General features: G+C 46.5%; 1 protein-coding gene across 1 annotated transcript in view; it reads left to right on the forward strand.

Moving 5' to 3' along the window:
- Window positions 1-13,480, forward strand: part of prss56 (serine protease 56) — a 48,427-nt gene extending 34,947 nt beyond the window's left edge. The window contains exons 13-16 of the mRNA XM_085990103.1: window positions 1,444-1,597; window positions 2,325-2,414; window positions 9,197-9,303; window positions 10,946-13,480. Coding sequence (XP_085846229.1) covers window positions 1,444-1,597; window positions 2,325-2,414; window positions 9,197-9,303; window positions 10,946-11,119 — 525 coding nt within the window. The 3' untranslated portion in view covers window positions 11,120-13,480. The remainder of the gene's footprint in view (window positions 1-1,443; window positions 1,598-2,324; window positions 2,415-9,196; window positions 9,304-10,945) is intronic.
- Window positions 13,481-24,477: the final 10,997 nt, after the last annotated feature.

Consider the following 24,477-nt stretch of genomic DNA (forward strand, 5'->3'; position numbering starts at 1 on the left):
ATCGCTGGCAAGGACCAGCATTTATTGCCCATCCCTAATTGCCCTTGAGAAGGTGGTGGTGATACTTCTTTGTAGCAGTTTGGTACAACTGAGTGGCTTGCTAGGCCATTTCAGAGGGCAGTTAAGAGTCAACCACATTGCTGTGGGTCTGGAGTCACATATAGGCCAGACCTGGTAAGGGCAGCAGATTTCCTTCCCTAAAGGACATTAGGTTTTTCTGACAATCCAGTAGGTTCATGGTCACCATTACTGATACTAACTTTTTATTCCAGATTTATATAATTAACTGAATTTAAATTCCCAGCTGCCATGGTGGGATTTGAATTCACATCTCTGGATTATTAGTCCAGGCTTCTGGATTACTAGGCCAATAACATAACCACTATGCTACCATACCCACAATACAGTAAGGAAGGAACCTGCTGTCTTTACCCACTCTGGCCTATATGTGACTCCAGTCCTATGGCAAAGTGGTTGACTCTTAACTGATCTCTGAAGTGGCCCAACAAGCCACTCAGTTGTATTAAACCACTCACAGACTGCAACAGTTCACAAAGAAGTTCCACCACCACCTTCTCAGGGCAACTAGGGATGAGCAATAAATGGCGGCCTTGCCAGTGATTCCCATAACCTCAGAAATGGAATTGAAAATCAGGAGAGATTTATAATGGGCAGCTGAATCGTTATTACCCGTTTTACACTACCACTCAAAGTCAAAATTTGATTTCCTCAAAAAGTTAAATTAAATTAGTCAAGCACGATCTGTCCTTCACAAATCAATGTTAACTGTTCCTGATTACCAATAGCATTCCAATCATTCACTAATTTTACTTTGTATTATGGACCCTGGTGGTAAATTCATCTCGCCAGCATACTAAATGCAGCATCTTTCCTGAGGAGAGTGCAAGTCACCGAATTGGCACTACAGTGTTATAATTCTATCCGCAGTCTCTGCTCCCTTTGAGCGAGGCTCACAACTGGGAGGACAGGATTATTGAATTTACCTAGAGAAGTTTACACATAACTGAGGTAAGATCAATGTAGTGTGTTATTACAATGGCTTTATCTATTCTATGAAACATTACCCTATCAAATAGAAACTTACTCTATTAAGTAGCATGACATTATATTACTTAATTATCTATAATAATACTTCCTTTTAATTAGTGGCATAAATATGTGTAGGTTAATGTTCTGTATGACCTTTTCATAGTGAGTGGTGTAACTATGTGCTGGGATAATATAGTTGCAATAATTTTTCTACAATATTCTATGGTGGAGTAGAAGGAAATTTGGTTAACTCATGATATACAACCCAACACATTCCTCAGTGTGAAGTTTCTATTCCAGCATAATACATGCTAAAGTTTTCATTAGAGCAACAGTCATTCTTGTTAGTCAGAAACTGTATGTAAAGGATGTGTGCCAACATTTTGTTTTTAGAATTCCAAAAAGCTGATGGAATCACTGAAGGAACAGTTTCAAACTCTGATAAGAAGCTTGAGGTCGCAGCCTGAGATCGATGAGCTACTTACTCATATGCAAAAGATTCCACATGAAGCAGAGAGATTGTCCCTGATATCTTTGAAGCACGATGGTACCTTTAAAAAAATTCAGAAATACTATTTACAGAATTTACAGAAGTTAATTTACTTTCTTCTCTCTTTCTTGCATGTTGTTCATATCAACATTACCTCCTCTGCACAGAGCACAGACAAAGCAGATTGGAGATTTCTCAATCTGTACTATGGTTAGGCAGGTGAAAGCACAGTTTAAGTACAGTAAGTGAGACATCAAGACTTGTCCACTTAGATGGAACACCTTGCTTTTATACAGCACTCTAGCCTGTTACCCAGTTGAGGACTGAGACATTTCAACCAATAGAATATTTAAAAAAATCAAAGTGTCTGCTATTTGTGAGACTCAAATTCATTATCATCCAGTTGAGAATAAAGACGAGACTGTCGCTGCCTCGCCTGCTTTCTCAGTTTGGAGAAGATTTGACTAAGTTGGCCTTCCCTCTCCTCCAGCTAGAGGACAGTGTGGTTGGCTTGGCCACCTGCCTCCCAGCCAGAGGGGAACTGTGCCCACTCATCCTCCCAACTGGGGAAGGCTGTATAAAGAAGGACCATGGTCACCTCTCTGCCCTCCAAGCTGGAGGAGGTGAAATAGGGGGTGAGAATGAAGAAAGTAGAAAGTTTAATAAAGTTAAATTGAACTCATTTGCTGACATGAAATGATAACTATAGAATTTCATTATTTCCTGGCATGCATTGGAGAATGCTTATAAAATAAATCTAATTTTATAAAACTATTTTTAATAGGATTGAACACATCAAAAAATGATTTGAGGGTGAAGAAACGGGATGTTTCTAATGTCCTACCAGACTCTGGAACCTTTCTGAAAACCAACGGTGAGTTGTAAGTTTATATACAAACAAAAACCTCAGCAGATTTTGAAAGGGATTGTCACTTAGAGGGGAAAGTACTTTCAACGAGACTTAAGTCCTCAAACCTGAACGTAGGCTTTGATTTGCATCTGAGTAGTGGGTTTGGCATCCAAAATGGAAGCGAACTGGAGGAAGACACATCAAGTAAAGAAAGAATGCACCACTGAGTGGGGCTTTTCGGTCCAACACGCTGACTCTTCAAGAGGCAACGCACAATTAATCATCTCTTAAAGTGTAGAAATATTTACATTATTTTTGAAACTCTTTATACTCTTGAAAATACTTCCCAAGCCAGAATGGTTACACCTGGACAACATTTGTGCTGCACAAGTGCCAGGCAATTACCATCTCCAACAATCGAGAGCCTAACCACCTCCCCTTGACATTCAATGGCATTACCCACCCTCTCGGGTGTACGTAAAAGATCCTATTGCGCTTTTCAAAGAGGAGCAGGGGAGTTCTTCCTGTGCCCTGGCCATCAATGGCATTATCATTACCGAGTCCCCCACCATCAAAATCCTGGGGATCACCACTGACCAGTGTAGTGTATGTACTTTGCAGAAGGAACTATATTCTGCAGCCCCTGTATACTGCAGTACCAGTAGTGACCACCCCTGTATATAAGCCTGTGTAGTAACTTTTGCATAGTAGTTCCAGTTTGTCTCCACTCAGTAAAGACCTGTTATAACCAACTCCTGCAGTCCATGTCTCAATTACACACGGACATAATACTGGCGACGAGCAGATCCGAACTTACCTACAGTCTGCACCACCTCATGGAGATCCATCCCTGAAGCGAAGTTGTCAGAGGTCGAGGCCAGAAGGAAGAAAAATAAATAAATAAATAAATAAAACAAACAGAAGAAACGGGCGTCGACCGTGGGCAACCGCCTCTGATTCATCGGAGTTGAAGATTTGCAGGAGAGGCTGTCGAGAGCGGGGCTTGGTTATCCTGTCGATGGTGTTCCAGCTAATCGGGCTGGTGGCAGGTAGTACACTGATCCTTCCTGGGCTGCGGCGGGCTAGAGCTCGATCGGGTGGCTTTTCAATGGGGCCGAGCAGCGTTGTCGGGAAGAGGAGAGAGAGAGAGAGAGGGTGGAGCACACAGGGCGCGGCCGGTGCTACGAAGCCGGGCAGCGTACAGAGCCGAGACGAGGGAGGCAAGTGTCCCGCAGGGTTGCTCCGACGACGGGGAAATAAAAGAAATTAGAAGCGCAGAAAGCCGCGAGGAGCTGCAGTTTGCCACGGGAACCGCGGAGAGCGGCGTTAGCAGCAGCGCTGGGGGAAGTGCGCGAAGACTATAGGGCGTCGCCATCAAGGCATAAAACGCCAGCAACAGCGCTAGCAGCAGCGGGGAAGATGGAAAGCGCGGGAGGCGCCATTTTGTTAAATCGGGGAAGAAGGCAAAGTGCGGGAGGCGCCATCTTAGATTTCCAAGATGCCGAAGACTGGCAATATCACTGCCTTCGATAATGCAATAGAAGACTGGACCACGTATGTGGAAAGAGTCGAAGTATATTGCGAGGCAAACGAAGTAGCCGATGAGAAAAAGGCATCAGTACTACTAAACTTAATGGGCGCAAGAACGTACGGCCTATTGCGGAACCTGATTACTCCAGCCAAACCGATGGCGAAGAGTTTTAACGAAATTGTTGATATCCTACAGGAACACCTAAATCCTACACCGCTGCTGATAGCAGAAAGATTTAAATTCCACAGGAGAAATCAGCATAAATATGAGAGCAATACTGATTACCTTACGGAACTACGCAAGCTATCAAAGCACTGCCAGTTCGGAGCAGGACTGGCAGATACCCTACGGGACAAATTTGTCTGTGGACTCCTGAGTGAAGGAACCCAGAAGAGGTTACTCTCAGAGAAAGAGCTGACGCTAGATAAGGCTTTCAGCGTGGCAGTATCGTACGAAGCAGCAGCAAGGGGAGCTGCAGAAATACAGCAAAAGCCACAGGAATACGGCACCCACGAAATGACACGGGGATTTGAAAAAGGTTATCGCTGCGGCAGAACAACCCATGACCAGAAGGACTGCTGGTCCAAGGACACAATATGCAGGCAATGCGGAAAGATGGGACACATTGCACGAGTTTGCAGGTCTGGGAAGAAGACTAACGACAACAAAAAGGCTACTAAGGAACAGTACAGGAAAGTACAAAAGATGACGGACAGTAGTTCCGAAGACCAGATGAGCGATAGTGAATCCGGGAACAAGAGACTAAGCTGTCTCAAACTTCACAACGTAATCGCAAAAGAGGATCACCGAACCATTTGGGTCACCCTCACGATAGCAGGGTCCCAAGTCAAAATGGAATTCGATACAGGATCAGCCCTGACCGTCATGAATCGACGAGACTACGAGCGGCTATTCTCACACATACCCTTGAAAGAGACATCCATTGTCTTGAAGACGTATACAGGGCAAAAAGTATACCCCAGAGGGAAAATAAGGGTGCCTGTCGAATACAACGGCAAGGAAATACAGAAATTGTACCTGTACATACTGCAAGATGGTGGACCACCGTTATTGGGACGTGAATGGATCAGAAAGATAAGTTTAGACTGGCACTCCATTCAGGCACTGACGGTGGCTGGTAAAAAGGATGACGACGTCACACCTGGACGATTGTCAAAAATCTTAGCTGACGCCAAAGAGGTATTTCAACAAGAACTGGGAACTCTTAAAGGCGTAACCGCCTCGATAAAAATAGAAGAGAATGCAATTCCCAAGTTTTTCAAAGCAAGACCGGTACCATATGCAATTCGCCCAGCCGTCGAGGCAGAGCTAGAGAATCTGGAGAATGCAGGCGTGTTATCTAAGGTAGACTGGAGCGAGTGGGCGACACCCATCGTTCCTGTCATGAAGAAAACGTTAAACAATAAGTCTGAGGAGCCAAGGAAGGTTCGCATCTGTGGGGACTTCAAGGTGACGGTGAACCCAATCCTTCACACAGTACAATATCCTCTCCCGAGGATAGAAGATATTTTCGCCTCACTATCTGGAGGGAAGCGTTTTACAAAAATTGACCTAGCACAAGCATATTTGCAGATGGAGGTTGAAGAATCCTCTAGGAAGTATCTCACGATAAACACTCACAAAGGTCTTTACCAGTATAATCGACTGGTATTCGGAGTAGCATCAGCTCCGGTGATATGGCAAAGAGCGATGGAACAAGTCCTGCAAGGGATTCCGGGGACTCAGTGTTACTTGGACAACATCCTAGTGACAGGTGAAGATGACAGTGAACACCTTGCCAACCTAGAGCAGGTGCTCACTAGACTAAGAGAACATGGGCTACGAGCCAATCGCCCCAAGTGCGAGTTTTTTAAGAAACAGATACCGTATTGTGGCCACATGATTGATGAAGAGGGGTTACATAAGTCCCCTGACAAAATTGAAGCGGTGGTTAAGGCTCCAGCGCCTGAAAATGTGTCGCAACTGAGGTCATTCCTCGGATTGGTGAATTACTACCATAAGTTTTTGCCGAATTTGTCCACAATTCTGCACCCACTGAACGCCCTACTACAAACTGGAGTAGCATGGAAATGGAGCGATGAATGTAAACGGGCCTTTCAGAAGAGTAAAGACCTAATCACGTCAAGAGAAGTATTGGCTCACTACAACCCATCACTACCGATAAGACTGGCGTGTGATGCGTCTCCCTACGGCATTGGAGCGGTACTGTCACATAAATTCCTTGATGGTTCAGAGAGGCCGATAGCTTTTGCGTCACACTCGTTAACTTCAGCCGAGCGTAACTAAGCCCAGATTGACAGAGAGGCCCTCAGCCTGGTGTGGGGGGTGAAGAAGTTCAATCACTACCTGCACGGTCAGAAATTTACTCTACTAACTGATCATCAACCTCTTGTCTCCATTTTCAACCCTCAGAAGGGCGTCCCGATAATGACAGCACAACGGCTACAGAGGTGGTCCCTTTTCCTAGGGGCACACCAATATGACATCGAGTACAAAGGAACTAAACAGCATGGGAATGCTGATGGATTGTCGCGCCTACCGTTGCCGACGGTGGAAGAAGCACCTGCAGTGGATCCAGTGGAGATATTCCACTCGACCATAGTCGAATGTCTACCTGTGACGAATGCAAACATAGAAAAGGAAACACGAAATGACCCGACACTCTCCTGGGTCTATGATTTAACGGTGAAGGGATGGCCAGCACATGGCGAACCACTGTTGCCAGCATTCTCGCCGAGAAGAGAACAGCTGTCAGTGTGCAGAGGAACCTTGATGTGTGGATCCAGAGTAGTAATTCCACCCAAATTGAAGGATAGAGTGCTCAATGAGCTTCATGAGGGTCATCTGGGAGGGGTAAAAATGAAGAACTTAGCCAGAGCGTTTGTGTGGTGGCCGGGAATCGATAGAGAAATCGAAGAGATGACCAAGAGCTGTACAGGATGCTAGAAGGTCCAAAACGCCCCACCACAAGCCCCTCTACATCCATGGGAGTGGCCCTCATCTCCATGGCAAAGGGTGCACATTGATTTTGCTGGTCCATTTATGGACTCGATGTTTTTAATTGCGGTGGATGCACATTCAAAGTGGCCAGAGGTAATAAAAATGTCCTCAACCACCACAGAAAAAACTATCACAGTCTTACGAACCATATTCGCCAGAAATGGGCTGCCTGAACAGATTTGCTCCGACAATGGACCACCGTTTGTGTCTGAAGAGTTCCGGAGGTTCTTAAAGAACAATGGTGTTAAGCATTACACATCCGCCCCATATCATCCAGCCACCAATGGATTGGCTGAGAGGTTCGTTCAAACATTCAAGAAGGCTATCAAGGCAATGTGTAATGAAGACATACCCCTACAACACAAGGTGGATAACTTCTTGTTTGCCTACCGGAATGCGACACATGCGGTTACCAACCAAACTCCAGCCATGATGTTCTTCAATCGAAGACTACGATGCCGCTTGCATTTGGTTAAGCCAAACATCAGAAGAGATGTGGAGAACAGGCAGTTTCAGAATATGAAAGAAAGGCCGACCAGGAGTTTTAAGATAGGTCAACCAGTTTTGGCCCGGGACTACCGCACAGAGAAATGGCAGCCAGGAGCGATCTGTACACGGCAAGGACCTCTAATGTATACCGTGGACGTTGGAGAGAGCATTGTAAGACGCCATGCTGACCAGATTCTAGAGTCACTGGAAAACGTCAATTCCACACCACGATCCGATACACCTGGTGATGAAACCGAAGTACCAATTGCATCTACCTCAGAATCAATGATATTGGAAGCAGACGAACCAAACAACGACGTTGATCCCGAATCAACTTTGCCAGAAGAACCTGATACCCCAAAGAGGCGTTATCCAGACAGAATCAGGAAGCCTCCTCAAAGACTGAACTTATAATTGCTTAACTTCAGCTAATATATCTAGCAACAGTAATTGTAAATATGTTATTTAATTATTAATCGAATGTTATGTACTGTTTAGCTAAAAGGGGAGGAATTGTAGTGTATGTACTTTGCAGAAGGAACTATATTCTGCAGCCCCTGTATACTGCAGTACCAGTAGTGACCACCCCTGTATATAAGCCTGTGTAGTAACTTTTGCATAGTAGTTCCAGTTTGTCTCCGCTCAGTAAAGACTTGTTATAACCAACTCCTGCAGTCCGTGTCTCAATTACACACGGACATAATAACCAGAAACTCAACTGGACCAGCCACATAAATGCCGTGGCTATGAGTGCAGGTCAGAGGCTGGGTATTCTGCAGTGAGTGGCTCAACTCCTGACTCCCCAAAGTTTCTCCACCACCTGCAAGGCCCAAGTCAGGAGTGTGATGGAATACTCTCCACTTGCCTGGATAGGTGGAGCTGCAACAACACTCAAGAAGCTCAACACTATCCAGTACAAAGCAATCCATTTGACCGGCACTTCAGCCACCCCGTCCACCACTGGTGTACCGTGGCTGCAGCATGTCTTATCTACAGGATGCACTGCAGCAACTTGCCATGGCTTCTGCAGTAGTGCCTCCCAAATCTGCAACCTATAAGGACAAGGGCAGCAGATGCATTGGACCACCATCACCTCCAGCCTGACTTGGACATGTATCACCATTCCTTCATCGATGCTGGGTCAAAATCCTGGAAGCACCAACCTAACAGCATTGTGGGAACACCATCATCAACGCGCAGTTCAAGAAGAAGGCCCACAACCACCTTCTCAGGGCAACAAGGGATGGGCAATAAATGACAGCCTTGCCAGTGATGGCTACATCCTCAGAATGAATTTTTAAAAAGCAGTTCTTCTCCATGTAGCACCTCTCACCAAGGTCCATGTCAAATGCACAGTTCTGCATATAGCCAAAGATCAACTCTGAGACAAATAGCATAGATGCATTTAAGGAGAAGCTAGATAAATACATGAGGGAGAAAGGAATAGAAGTTCATGCTGATAGGGTTAGATGAAAAGCGGTGGAGGGGAGGCTGGTGTGGAGCATAAACACCAGCATGGGCCAGCTGAGCTGAATGGCCTGTTTCTGCGCTGTAAATTCTGTGTAATTCTATGTAATTTGCTGACCATCAAAAACTATTAATATTTTTTTAATGTTCCCTGTGATTTGTATAGATGTTGGCTGTCCATCCTGTTAAATGTGTCATTTGTTCAGGAATAGATATAACTCTTCCAATTGAGTCTGCAACAACAAGAATAATAGCTTTATTCTTTTCTCTTGCTGAAAACATTGTTCTCTCTGTTTAGGTTGTCAGAGTGTGAATGAATCACTGCTGAATGTTAGTTTATTGATGGATGAATATAAATGGATTCTGGATATACCAACAGAGGAATTGTCAATGAAGTTTCAAGAGGTATGTAGCATTGCCTTATTTTAATACCGCAAAATCTTTGTCGACAGGGCTATCATACGCGTGGTTTGTGAATACATTTAAATTAAAATTTTAAACAAAATTTGGAGGATACGGACAATAGTACCCTGAACATGAAGGGAAATAAATTACTGACCCGTTCCTGCCAACAGTGTGGCTCTCCCTGTCTTCCCCAGGGCCTACTGCTGGGTGGCCGGAGTGGCCACCTAAGTCACGTGATAGGCTCTTTTAATATGCAAATTGGGGTCCTATGACACTTTAGGACCCCGACTACCATTCTAGGACAGTACTGTGGGTCAGTGGTAGCACTCTCACCCAATGTTCCCTCTAATTTTTTTTGCGCTGCGCGGGCCATTCAAAATAATGCGCATGCGCGTTTTTTGCACTGAAAAGCCGGCAAGCTGGCTGCATGGGATCCCTAAAGGGAACGTTGCTCTCACCTCTGAGTCAGAAGGTTGTGGGTTCAAGTCCCACTCCAGAGACTTGAGCACAAAAATCTAGGCTGACACGCCAGTGCAGTGCTGAGGGAGTGCTGCACTGTCGGAGGTGCCGCCTTTCGGATGAGACGTTAAACCGAGGCCCCGTCTGCCTCAGGTGGATGTAAAAGGTCCCATAGCGCTTTTTTGAAGAAGAGCAGGGGAGTTATCCCAGCGTCCTGGCTAATATATATCCCTCGACCAACATCACTAAAACAGATTATCTGGCCAATATCACGTTGCTGTTTGTGGGAGCTTGCTGTGCAGAAATTGGCTGCCTGCTTCCTACATTACAACAGTGACTACACTTCAAATGTACTTCATTGGCTGTAAAGTGCTTTGGGATGTCCTAAGATTGTGAAAGGCGCTATATAAATGCCAATCTTTTTTTTTTTTACTGGGTCTAGCGTGTGCTATGCACACTCTGCCCAGTATCAGCTGGTGGTCCAGCCGAAGAGGAGTCCAGCAGGTAAGTTTTCATTTATTTATGTTGGGCCAGGAGGAGTACGAGTGGTCAACCTGGGCCGTTGCTGCACTAGGTTCCCCCTCCCGAGAATGGACCCACCTATCGTGCAACTTGACCATTTCCCCATCTATATTAGAATGCTGTCTGCTGTCTGAAAACATGCCTTCAAATAGTGCTACATGGCAATATGTTGTGCATCATGGTGTTGTGAGTGAGTAATGATTGCCCTAACCATCCATTCTACCAGTTTCTGTATTCACCAGATCATCTTTGGCCATTTTCCCCACTTACAACATGATCCCACTACCAAATACATCTTCCCTTCCCCTCTCTGCTTTTCAGAGGGTACCTTCCCTCCCAGGTACTCTTGCTCATTCTTCTATCACCGTGACTTCCACCTGCTCTTCCTGTGGCATCTTCCCATGCAATTGTAGCTTTGTAACTGAGAGACAAAGGTTTATATGTACGCTCTTGTGTTATTGTTTCATTTTCTTGTACATTGGCTTTGTCTGATGATGTTTCTACGATTCCAGTGTGGATTACAAACGAATTATTTGGTATTGATTATATTAGACAGTAATTATGGTAGGTTGCAGTTTGTTTTATATTAATAATCCATCAATTGCTAAACACATTTTATGTTGAATGGTACTTTATTTGACATATTTATGATCTTGTCCAGGTGCAGGTGGACTTGGCTTCCAAAAACGAGAAAGGACTATTTAAGGCCCGTGTAAAAGCTATGGTTGGAGGTCGGCCTGCAACCTTTAACAGTCTGGTTGGATTGGAGAATGACTCCTTTTACAGGTGCATGGCACGAGTTATTGCTCTGGCTCTGGGTGCTTTAAAAACATAGTGTAGTACTGTGAATGGAGTATTTGCAGCCCGGTTCCTCTTGTTGGGATGCCAGTGTTAACACATTCATTTGTGTTCCCAGTAATAAAAGAGATTCAATCACTTAGGGAGAATTTATTAAATTGTTTGCGTTGGAGTATCTCCACAACTCTTACCAGTTGGGCAGCGAGGAAGGCATTAAAATTTATATAGCACCTTCCAATATGTTAAAACATCTCAAAGCGTTTCACATAATGAATTAACTTCTGAAGCGCAGTGACTGTTGTGTAGTCAAAAGCCACGCACCAATTGGTTTCCCATTAAATTTATGAAATGTTTGTATCATCCTTTAGAAGCTGTTAGAGGTCCTGGGTAACATAGGTCTAGATTTGGAACCTCACCCAAGGGGGAAAATTATTTATGTTCTTGACCAAAATTTGAAGATTGGAATATTTTGGCTATCTCACATTTGGTTGTCACTAAATTAGTAGAAATGTTAAATGCTTAACACAAAGCCATCCGATACCCATTAAAAGTATTTTGAGGAATCATTGATGCTGTACTGCTCTAACGTCACAAGATGCATCTACTGTATAATATTTGCCCGGCACACTGGAGACATCTAGTGGAGAGAATTGATGGAAAGGAAGCAATTACTATGGCATGAAGTACCAATTGCATTTTATTTCTTTGCCAGAGCTAGTCTTAGAGTTGTCAGTTGCACTAAAACAAGCAATGTTAAAAGTCCTGTCTCCAGGAGGTGAGAAACTCAACTTCACCATGCAGAGTAAATTTGTCATTGATAGATTTTCCAGCATCTGTACCTGAATGCAAAAGATATTGGGGGAAAAAAAACACAGCTGTGGAATACTGCAGGAAACTTGGTTGTCCAGGAAAGGTGTTTTTTTGTAGTACATTTCCAAAATGGTGACTGTAGAAGAACTATGATTTTCAACTAGAATTTCCAATTATTGAGTGGGAAAATCTAAATGTTATTTTTAAATTGTAATATTTACTTCCTGTATAAGTTCTGACATTATTGATACAATTCCCAAATATTTTGTAAATATCATGTGAAATGTTGTATAAATGTGATTTTTTTTTAAATGTTTTCTCAAACATTGCATGTTGTTGGGTTGATGAGGTTAATCATTAATATCCCAAAACGCATTTAAGCACAGCATAGTAACATTAGTGTTGGATTACGTAGTTCACTTGTGTTTCTCTCAGGCAGAATTCAGGTGGAATAATGATAAGTTAACAATAGTCAGTTAACGTAGGTGAAGTTACAAATGAATCGGCCCTTGTGGAATGGTGAGTGAAGGTTGATTTCCTGGACTGCTGATCCTTTCACAACCAGCGTAGGACCCCAATTTCCATATGTAAGCAGCCTGCCGCCTGAAACAGGCAGATGTAGCGCTCCTCCATTTACAGACCAGCCTGAAAATTGCATCAGATGGGCCTTGGGCATCCTGAGATAGGCTGAGGTGTCCCCACCTCCCCCCCCCCCCCATTTTAACTGCTGCACGCCCCTTTTGCAAATAAGAAACAAACAGCAGCCCCGTGGATTTCTGATGGCCATCGGTAGCAAATCTGACTGCAAAGCAAACGGTAAGACAGCAAATCAATCACTCAAAAGAATAAGTGACTTTGAGCTTCCTTAACAGAAAAATACAATCTATAAAACAGATACCCATTCAGAAAAATACAACCTATAAAACAGGTACCCATTCAGAAAAATACAACCTATAAAACAGGTACCCATTCAGAAAAATACAATCTATAAAACAGGTACCCATTCAGAAAAATACAATCTATAAAACAGGTACCCATTCAAAAAAATACAATCTATAAAACAGGTACCCATTCAGAAAAATACAATCTATAAAACAGGTACCATTCAGAAAAATACAATAAATAAAACAGGTACCCATTCTGTCAATTTTAAGGCCCAAGAGAGCTCTGGGTTCTGATTTGGTTTTATCCAGGTGCATTTTAACCAGCAAATTAGTACCAGTATCACACTTGTACAGTTTGTTTTCCTTTTTATTCTTTTGTTAAGCTACTAATGTCACTGGTACTTTGAAATATAAATTCAATAATCACCACAACTTGAGTGTTGCAGAATTTCTAAAAGCATTTCTGTTTTTTTGTAAAAGAAATACTTGTGTGTGTGTGTGTATATATAAATGTATATACGTATCTGTATATATGATTTTTTTCCCCTTGTAGTTAATGGATTGAAGTGCAAGATGAGATAATGCACTGCTGCTATGACTGTTTTCACAGCAATACTGTTTTATTTATTATTTGTACAATGTATTTGATGTAATTTCTTTACATTTGTGCTGGAAAGCCATAATTACTGAAAATAAAGCTGTTAGTAAAGCACATTTCTTTAGATTTGATCATTTTATTGACATTATTATCTTTCACCCAGATCAAACTTTTATTTTTTAAATGGTGCTTATCACTAATAATGACACCAACTTGCATTTAGATAGCAGCTGTGCCATAGAAAAACATCTCGAGGTGCTTCACAGAGGAGACAATGCGTGGACATTGAGCCATTGTCACAGGGTAGGAAAGGTTACTGAAAGCTTGGTCCAAGAGATGGGGTTGAGAAGATTTCTAAAGCTACGAAGGAAGGTAGAGAGTTTTTCATAGAGAAAAGGAGTTGTGGATTATCATTACTCTTCGGGATGATCCGGGAGCAGTAGGAGGATTTGGTCATGAAGAGAGGGCTGCGGTAAATGCTTGATGGTCAAACCGGATTTGGTGGTGGATAAGACTTAGGGGGAAAAATTCGGTTGGTTGCACCACCCATTAGCGCCTAAAGAGGTCGAGAAGTGGGGTGCTAACCAACTAGCGCTCGGGCGCAGTGAACCCTGCGCCTCTTCCCAAATTGAGTGGACATTTAGCGCCAACGCTAAACCGTTGCGCCCGCTCACCGGCGCACGCAGATCATGACGTCATTTCAGTGTGCAACGCCCTTGGGGCAACCCGGACCGGAAATTCAGTGGCGCCCCCCTCCGTTCCTCCTGGCGCTAACAAGGGCAGGTTACCTGGAATGTTTCCCAGTCGCTGTCGGGCTGGGGGGGGGGGCGCTATTTAAAGGGGACTCTTCCTGGATTATTAGTGATAGCCATTTTTGGACCACACCTTCTGTGAGAGAGAGAGAGAGTTGCTCAGAGACAAACGGAGAGCCATTTCTGCAGTGAGCCAGCGCTGGCTGAGGAACTTTAGCCTTCTGAACATAACTTTGCAGTTGGTAAGCTTCTCAACCGGCATAACTTTCAGTGCGCACTTACTATGGGGGCTGCATTGGATGGGAACGTCGTCCTTCTCAATCATATTGACAGGGCATAGAGACGCAGGGATAGAGTGGCAGGCATGGCCAGACGTCGGCACACGAGACCTTACACTGCCAGGGTTTTCCGCCAACAGTTTTCGTATATCAACATGTCGGAGGAGCAGTGTTTCCAAAGGCTGCGCTTCAGTAAGGAGGTGGTCACTGAGCTCTGCCACCTGCTTCAGCCAGATCTGCAGCCTCAACTAAGGTGCAGGACATCTCTGTCGGTGGCTGTGAAAATCACTGTGGCTCTAAGCTTCTATGCCAGCAGCTCCTTTCAGGCCGCTACTGGGGACATTGCCAACATCTCACAGTTCGCGGTGCATTGCTGCATCCGTCAAGTGACTAATGCCCTCTTTAAAAGGAGACGGCATTACATCTCCTTCCCAATGACCCCGGACAAGTAGCAAGAGCGCGCAGAGGGCTTCGCAAGGATAGCGGGTTTCCCCATGGTGCAGGGCGCCATTGACTGCACGCATGTGGCTTTGCGGGCGCCTCTAGAGAATGCGGAGGATTTCCGCAACCGAAAGGGGTTCCATTCTTTGAATGTGCAGCTGGTCTGTGACCACCGACAGCTGATACTCGCTGTCAATGCCCACTTTCCGGGCAGCAGCCACGACGCCTTCATCCTGCGCCAGACTTCTGTGGCAGACCTTTTCGAGGCCCCGGCTCACCCAGGAGGCTGGCTTCTCGGGGACAAGGGCTATCCTCTGTGCCCCTGGCTGATGACCCCGCTCCGTTCGCCCAGCACCCCTGCTGAAGAACGTTACAATGAGAGCCGTCAAGCGACCAGGAACATCATTGAGCACACAATCGGCGTGCTGAAGCAACGGTTCCGCTGTCTGGACCATTCCGGAGGAGCCCTTCAGTACTCACCTGAGCAAGTCTCCCACTTCGTGGTTGTGTGTTGCATGCTGCATAACCTGACAATCCTCAGGACCCAGCCAATGCCACCAGACATTGAAGCACTAGCGGAGGAGGAGGAGGAGGAGCACCAAGACGGGAGGGAGGCACAAACTGCAAGGGCCGTCCGTCAGAGGCTTATAACAAGTCGCTTCTAGGCCCCGCTGAGGGAATGCTTTCTGCCATTCCAAGAACATGAATGGAACCGTTCTGCTACCCCTAAGCCGGTCAAGGCAAACATGAGTGCAAAGAACAGACATGGACATTGTGAATAAATAAACCTCTTTATTTAACAAAATGTGTGTCCTTCCCGCATGACAAAGCAATGGAAACAAACAGCAAAACAAACAGACTGCCATATAACTGGCGCTCACACCCTGGAGACTGTCCAAAACATATCTGTCTCTCATACCCTGGAGACAATGTCCAAAACATAACTGTCTCTCACACCCTGGAGACAATGTCCAAAACATAACTGTCTCTCACACCCTAGAGACAATGTGCAAAACATAACCAACATTCAGACCAGCATCCTCGGCCTTGAATGAAAGAAATAACATAATTTAGCAGCACCTTCTACTTTTTGCCCCTCGATGGTGATCTGCTTCCCTTGTGGAATTGCCCCCTTCCTGCCCTGCAGCTCCTCCGTAATGGGACCCCAGTGGCTGCAGCAAGGCTGGGGGAGGCCTGCTGACTGTCCGAAACTGAGACCGCAGATGCCCTTGAGGGACGGCCTGGACCAGCTGCTGACTGCTCCAACTCTGCATGGGCAGAAGCAGTCTGTCCTACAGGTGGTGGCAGCTGCAGTGGAGAAGTGCCAGTGGTGGCATCAGGAATGCTGTCATCCTGAGAGCGGACAGCAGCTCCCTGGTCGGCCAACACACTGGCACTCTGACGGGGCAGCACCGCAGCATGCGCAGCAATCGGCTGGTGCACAGATTGCTGGCCTGCTGTGGTGCGGCGAGGGCCCCGGGGAATCCTGCCCGATCCAGCGAGGGTGGCAGCAGTCAGTGCTCGCGTGGCCTCAATCTGCATCTGCATGAGACCAGCCACTGACTGCGTGGCAGCACTCAGCACTTGCGTGGCAGGTGCCAGTGCTTCGCCGAAGTCCTGGAGAATCCTTGCCAGTGCTGCGCCGAAGTCCTGCACACTCCTTGCCTGTGCTGCGCCGAAGTCCTGGACACTCCTTGCCAGTGTCTCAATGGAGTCGGGCATCCTTGCCACTGCAGCCATGAGCTCAGTGTGCCTCAGCCCAGCCTGGGTGCTCATTTCTGCGAGGGCACGCACCTCTTCTGCACTCTGTGCAGCAGCACTCGCGGCCCGACGCCCTCCGGGGGGAAACGGCCCCCGAGCTTCCCTACACCCATCGCGTTGCTGCAGGCCGCTGGGTCCTGGAGCTGCATCCTCCTCAGACCATTCCCCCCCCCCCCGCTCCCCTCCAGGGAAGGCATCTCCCCAGTCTGGACATGGGCTGGCTCGCCTGAGGGTGGTACGGATGGTCTGGCTTCCTCCTCCTCGTCGCCTCCAGAGTCACTCGCACTGGCAGTTTGAGGGCCCGCCTCCCGAGCTGGTGATGCAACATTTGAAAGCAGGGAGGTTCAAGAGTGGCTTTAGCGAAAGGACAGGGTAGCAGCAAGGGATGCATGAGTGCTGCAATGCTCTGAGTTGGCTCGAGAGTGAAAAAGCATGCTGGTGTGGGGAACAAATGGAAGGAGAGAGGTCAAAAAGGTGATGACCTTACCATTGCTGTCCACAATGGGGTCGGCATCTCCAGAGGCGACGGGGCCAATCATCGGGCTTGCCACAATCCGGTGGACTTGCTCCTCCAGGTCTGTAAGGGTCGGCAAGTGAGGCCAGCCTCCTCCGGTCCGATGCTGCTGCCTTCTATTATTTGCCAGCTTGGCCTGCAAGAGAAAGGATGGGGTGTGATGAAACCTGCAGCCCTGATCTGGCATGACATGCCTCCCATGGTCGATTAGCCCTTACAATATGCTGCCCTGATCTGGCATGACATGCCTCCCATGGTCGATTAGCCCTTACATTATGAACTGAGCTGAACGTGCGTGTGTGTTTCCAGAAAGGGCCATGGGTGCTGGATGACTGCTGGCCATTGGGGCTTTGCACACCCTCTGGCCATAAAGTGAGGTACAGATGGAGGGATGAAGATGATTCTGAAAAAGGCACTCACCCTGATGACCCAAGTGAGGTCGTTGAACTTCTTCCTGCATTGCTCAGGAGTCCTGGGAACCATGCTGCTGGAGGTGACTCTGTGGGAAACCTCCCTCCAAGCTCTGCGATAGTTGCTGTGTTGAGGCCTCCTGCCATTCTTTGGGTAGAGCACAGATCGCCTGCGCTCCACCGCGCCAACCAGAGCATCCAATGCCCCCTCGCTGAAGCGCTGCGCTCTCTCCCTGGCCCTCTTCATATTGATGCAGTTGTCGACGCCACAGGTAGGTTACCGCCGAGTTTGAGGCCTACGAGGCGCAGGGTACGGCTGGAGATGATAATCGATCCGCCCCTTTAAGAGCTGGCCGGCGCCACGTGTCTGGCTGAAATCGATAATTGACAGCACCTGCGCTGCGCCCGCCCGCGGAGAAATTGCGTCGCGCCGCCAGGTTACCGCCTTAAGACTATCGTGCAGCGCCTGATTTAGCGCCGCAATCACCTTCAGGGGCGCAGTTACCCAATATCGCTCAAGGTGGTGATAAATTGCGCCTGGCGCTAAACTTTGCGCACCGCCAATAGTAGCGCCCCAAACGGGGTGATACCGAATTTCTCCCCCTTAGAATTTAGGGTGTGGAGGTGGAACCTCTACGGCAAGATTACCAAAAGTGGGCGACTGTGTGATTAGGTGAGGCTAAGTGTGTCAAAGGCAGAAATGAGGAAGCTCTTTAAAGGTGAACAGCGGCAGCACAAAACAACACTGTACATTTTATTTAATGCTAGAGAGAAAAGTCAACAAGTTTACCTCCTGCACATGTCATCACATTAAATTACATGTATAAAGGATATGACTGCACAGATTTGGAAAGATTTGTTTTACACTGGCAGCTGCTATGAGACTCTCCCGCAGGGAAATATAGGACATTAGACACAATGCAAAACAGTGGAATCTCTATACTGAGGATTTAAAGAAATACTCTGGTTGTACGACTCCTGTCATTATACAAACAGGAGTAAGCTATGAATGTATTTTACTTTTTCTAGTTCGGACTTTGTGCTGCCCTAGCTAATCTTAGTTGCACTGAGATCCGATCAGGATCCCCCTTATTTTCCAACTGGTAAAAATCTTGTGGTCAGACACAAAGAAGACTGATCCGTTTCTCACTTGACTATGTTATTCCCTCTGTATAACCTCTGCGTAGTGGAGGGAGGGGCAAAATTCTGTTGCTGGAGAAGATCCCCATTTTAATCAAACAGGATCTGTCTATCCTCTATCTGCAATTCATAGTCAATGCATTCTCATTGATAGAACTCAATCTATCTGTTCCATAGCTGAACAAAGCACGTGTAGGAGTCGCTGGAAATAAACAGACTGCGAGACTTTCATAGCAGCAAAGAAAAACGCGTGTTAGCTTTATTAACTCTCCGCATGGACTCAGGGACTCGGCCTCGTCGCAGGGCTATGACGTCATCACACAATCGACGACTCTTAAAGGGACCCTGCCCCGATAACCCAACCAAGTTCCGTACATAACGTGGAGCGATAACTGTAGTGTATGTACCTTTAAGAGGAACTATGTTTTTGAAGCCCCTGTATACTGTAGTACCAGTAGTGACCACTCGGGTATATAAGCCTGTGTAGCGTCTTGTGTTGTTAGTTCACCTCCAGACTTACCTGCAATTCGGCAGCACCTCAAGGGGATCGATTCCTCAGACGAAGGTCGAAGCCAGAAGCAAGGGAAAAAAAAAAAACTCGAAAACGAGGGCCAGGCTTGGTCTCCAGTCTGTGGTTTCCCCAGCTAAACGGGCTGGTGGCAGGTAGTGCACTGATTCTTCCTGGGCTGCGGCGGGCTAGAGCTCGATCGGGTGGCTCTGCAACGGGGCCGGGCAGCGAGTCGGGAAGCAGAATCAAAGAGAGAGAGAGGGGGTGGAGCACTCAGGGCGTGGCCAGTGCTGCAAAGCAGGTTGGCGTTCGGACCGAGCAGAGGGAGGGGAAAGTCCCAGAGGGTCCGCTCCATGACGGGAACGGTTCTCCAAGTAACGGAGAAACTATTGAAGCGATATATTAAAAAAAATAGAAATACCGCGAAAAGCTGCAGGTCGCAACAGGAACCGTGGAGAACAGCGTTGGCAGCAGTGGCAGCGGCGGGAAAGCGCGGGAAGCGCCATCTTAACTCGGCGGGGAAGAAAGAAAAGCGCGGGAAGCGCCATTTTAGATTTTCAAGATGCCGAAGACTGGCAATATTACTGCTTTCGATAGTGATATAGAAGATTGGACCACATATGTGGAAAGAGTGGAGGTATATTGCAAGGCGAATGAAGTAGCGGATGATAAAAAGGCATCGGTACTTCTAAATCTAATGGGCGCAAGGACATACAGGCTGTTACGAAACTTGACCACTCCAGCCAAACCGATGGACAAGAATTTTAAGGAGATTGTTGATACCTTACAGGAGCACTTAAACCCAACACCGCTGCTGATAGTGGAACGATTCAAATTCTTCAGGAGGAATCAGCACAAGAATGATTACCTCACCGAATTACGAAAGCTGTCAAAGCACTGCCAATTCGGGGCAGGACTGGCAGATTCTCTATGAGACAAATTCGCCTGTGGTCTCCTAAGCGAAGGAACACAGAAAAGACTACTTTCTGAGAAAGATTTGACACTGGACAAGGCTTTCAGTGTGGCTGTATCATATGAAGCAGCAGCAAGAGGAGCTGCAGAGATACAGCAAAAGCCACAGGACTTCGGCACCCATGAAATGACACGGGGTTTCGAGAGATGTTATCGCTGCAGCAGATCCACCCATGACCAGAAGGACTGCTGGTTCAAGGACAAAGCATGCAGGCAATGCGGAAAGATGGGACACATTGCACGTGTATGCAGATCTAGAAAGAAATCTGCTGACAGTAAAAAGGTCAATAAGGAAAAGTACAGAAAGGTACAAATGATGACGGACAGTAGCTCCGAAGACCAGAAGAGCGATAGCGACTCCGGAAACAAGAGACTAAGCTGTCTCAAATTACATAATGTAATTGCCAAAGAAGATTACCAGACCATTTGGGTTACCCTCATGATAGCGGGGTCCCCAGTCAAAATGGAGCTAGATACAGGATCAGCTCTGACTGTCATGAGTCGACGGGATTACGAGCGGCTATTTCCGCATATACCTTTGAAAGACACATCCATTGTCTTGAAGACATATACGGGGCAGAAAGTACACCCCAGAGGGAAAATAAGGGTGCCTGTTGTATACAACGGCAAGGAAATACAGAAGTTGTATTTATACGTTCTGCAAGATGGTGGTCCACCGTTGTTGGGACGTGAATGGATCAGAAAGATACGTTTAGACTGGCACTCCATTCAGGCACTGACGGTGACCAGTAAGAAAAAAAACAATGATGGCGTCATACCTGGACGATTAAAAGAAATCTTGGCTAACACCAAAAAAGTGTTTCAACAGGAACTAGGAACCCTGAAAGGCGCCACCGCCTCAATAAAAGTGGAAGATGCGGCAATTCCCAAGTTTTTTAAGGCAAGGCCGGTGCCATATGCAATTCGTCCAGCCATCGAGGCAGAGCTGGAGAATTTGGAAAAAGCAGGCGTGTTATCCAAGGTAGATTGGAGCGAGTGGGCAACACCCATCGTCCCGGTCATGAAGAAAATGTTGAATAATGATAAATCTGAAGAACAGAGAAAAGTTCGCATCTGTGGGGACTTCAAGGTGACTGTAAACCCGGTTCTTCACACGGTACAGTATCCTCTTCTGAGGATAGAAGATATTTTCGCCTCACTATCCGGAGGGAAACGCTTCACCAAAATGGACTTAGCACAGGCATATCTACAGATGGAGGTTGAGGGGGCCTCTAAAAAGTATCTCACGATAAACACACACAAAGGCCTGTACCAGTACAATCGACTGGTTTTCGGAGTGGCATCAGCTCCGGCTATCTGGCAAAGAGCTATGGAGCAAGTCCTGCAAGGGATTCCGGGGACTCAATGCTACCTAGACGACATCCTTGTAACAGGAGAAAACGACAACGAGCACCTTGCCAACTTGGAGCAGGTGCTCACGAGGCTGAGAGAACGGGGCCTATGAGCAAATCGCCCCAAGTGCGAATTTTTCCAGAAACAAATATCATATTGTGGCCATGTCATTAACGAAGAAGGGTTGCATAAGTCACCTGAAAAAATTGAAGCGGTCGTAAAGGCCCCAGCGCCTGAAAATGTCTCACAATTAAGGTCGTTCCTGGGATTAGTAAATTACTATCATAAATTTTTACCAAACTTGTCGACGGTTCTGCACCCGCTTAATGCACTGCTACAAACGGGAGTAGTTTGGAAATGGAGCAAAGACTGTAAACGTGCCTTCCATAAATGCAAAGGCTTGATCACGTCCAGGGAAGTGTTGGCTCATTACAACCCATCACTGCCAATCAGACTGGCGTGCGATGCATCCCCTTATGGCGTGGGAGCGATATTATCGCATAGATTCCCTGATGGCTCGGAGCGGCCGATAGCTTTTGCGTCACGCTCATTGAACTCAGCTGAGCGTAACTATGCCCAGATCGACAGGGAGGCACTCAGCTTGGTGTGGGGGGTGAAGAAATTCAACCATTACCTACATGGACAAAAATTTACCTTGTTGACTGACCATCAACCCCTCGTCTCCATATTCAACCCTAAAAAGGGCGTTCCCATTATGACAGCGCAAAGGCTACAGAGGTGGTCCCTTTTCCTAGGGGCACACCAATATGACATAGAGTACAAAGGAACAAAACAGCATGGGAATGCTGACGGGTTATCGCGCCTACCGTTGCCAATGGTGGAAGAGGCGCCTACAGTGGACCCAGTGGAGATGTTCCACTCGACCATAGTGGAATGTCTACCGGTGACAAATTCTACCATTGAAAAGGAAACGCGAAATGACCCGACTCTCTCACGAGTCTATGATTTAACGGTGAAGGGATGGCCAGCACATGGCGAACCACTGTTGCCAGCATTCTCGCAAAGAAGAGAACAGCTGTCAGTGTGCCGAGGAACCTTGATGTGTGGATCCAGAGTGGTGATTCCACCCAAACTCAAGGATAGAGTGCTAAAGGAGCTTCACGAGGGGCATCTGGGTGGAGTGAAAATGAAGAACTTAGCCAGAGCGTTTGTGTGGTGGCCAGGTATCGGTGGAGACATCGAAGAAATGACCAAGAGCTGTCTAGGATGCCAGAAGGTCCAAAACGCCCCACCACAAGCCCCTCTACATCCATGGGAGTGGCCCTCATCTCCATGGCAAAGGGTACATATCGACTTTGCTGGTCCATTTATGGACTCAATGTTCTTAATTGCGGTGGATGCACACTCCAAGTTGTAAGGGGTCTTTTTCCGAGCTTGTGGTGTGCGAGATCAATTCTTGATTTCACACTGCTCGTGAGCGGTTTCGAAGCGCTCCCCCCTCACTGATTCTAGACACTGGACTTATTGCCAGACTACCTTGATGTGTTGGCCCAACTTGTGACTCGGAAGACAAATGGATCAGGTGAGACAAGGTAAGTTTTAAAATTAATGGTTTCTTTATTTATAAGGAGAATAAAAACACAGGGAACAAAGAAACAACACAGACAAAATCATTAACACGCCTCCCAATGGGAACTAAAATTTAACACACAAGAATTACTTTGACTATCTTAAAATACATCAATTCATTAGCTGCGGTATAATAAAACGGGGGTGGGGAAAGCGCGCGGTACAACGAAGGATAAATAACACTCCCGATTACAAAGCCCTTAATATTAAAACCCTCCCATCTCTAAAGTATCCCTCTACTAGGTCAGCTAGGTGGAGTTGGGCCTCTATGCTCACCAGGGTTTTAAAACTGTCCTCGACCTTGGTGCTCCTGTAGATTCCGGGATTCCCGATTGATCTTCCTTCTGGGACGGGCTCCTGAACCTGCTCTCCTGCTCGAACTTGTAGAACCTCCGTGCTCCTCGAACCGTAATCGAACCTCCTAATCGGACCTCTCCACTCGAACCGTTCAACTTAACCTTAACCTCTCGTTGTTCTCTGCCTCCGATCGTACCTTCTGCCCGTCGATTTTTCCCCCAACAGTTATACCATTTCCTTGCCCTTATCTTTGGCGCCAAATCAGGGGTTTTCTTTTGTCAAAGTTTTGGGCCGACTACTTTGACAAAAGCTGGTACTTTAGTTTAACGACTTTAATCGTGGCCGAAACCAAACTGATGGGTTATGTCCCGTGTCCCGCTGAGTTTGATGCAGATAATGGGTCTTGTCTGTGCTCTGTGATTTCAGTGATGGGTTTACGTTTATCTGGCGATTAACATGACCTTTTCAAGTGCAAGTCCTTTGTTTTTGACTTCGTTACTGCTGCTACCTTTATTACCATATCAATTGCAGTCAGTCTGGAATTTTCCAATCGGTGGTGACTCAGGTTTCTTTAAGGTATTGCAGTGGTATGTCCTTCTGAAATGAGTCATGTGACCTGCCGACTCCATCTTGTGCTCTTAAAAATGTGGCCATTTCAGGGGTTTTAAAATGTAGGCTGTATTTTCCTGGATTTTGCAAATCCTACAGTATCCTACTGTGATACAATGGACATCTCGAATCGTCTTTTTGTATCATGAATGTTTTAGGGTGAGCATAAATCCGTTCCCTCCCCAGCTGACCTTCCCCGTAGTTTACCTGACTATGGAGTGTACCTTGCACACGCACTTTCCTCATCCCGAAAACGGAGTTGAGTAGATATCCCCCACCGGAGAAACATTTATACTACGTGCAGACTCGCATTAGAGTCATAATCCGACGCAACACAATCTTTATTATAATACACAAAAAAACAGATGGGAAAATAAGGTAGTTACATGGGCGAGTCCCCGTTTATGCTGACATAGTGGTCCCACCAAGTCTGCTGACTAGGGAACTCCCTGTCGTGTCCCTTCCTCCTGCACTGGAC

Source organism: Somniosus microcephalus, chromosome 6 (assembly GCF_052327205.1).
Source record: "Somniosus microcephalus isolate GS21.2 chromosome 6, FLI_Smic_1.0, whole genome shotgun sequence".
Classification (NCBI taxonomy): domain Eukaryota; kingdom Metazoa; phylum Chordata; class Chondrichthyes; order Squaliformes; family Somniosidae; genus Somniosus; species Somniosus microcephalus.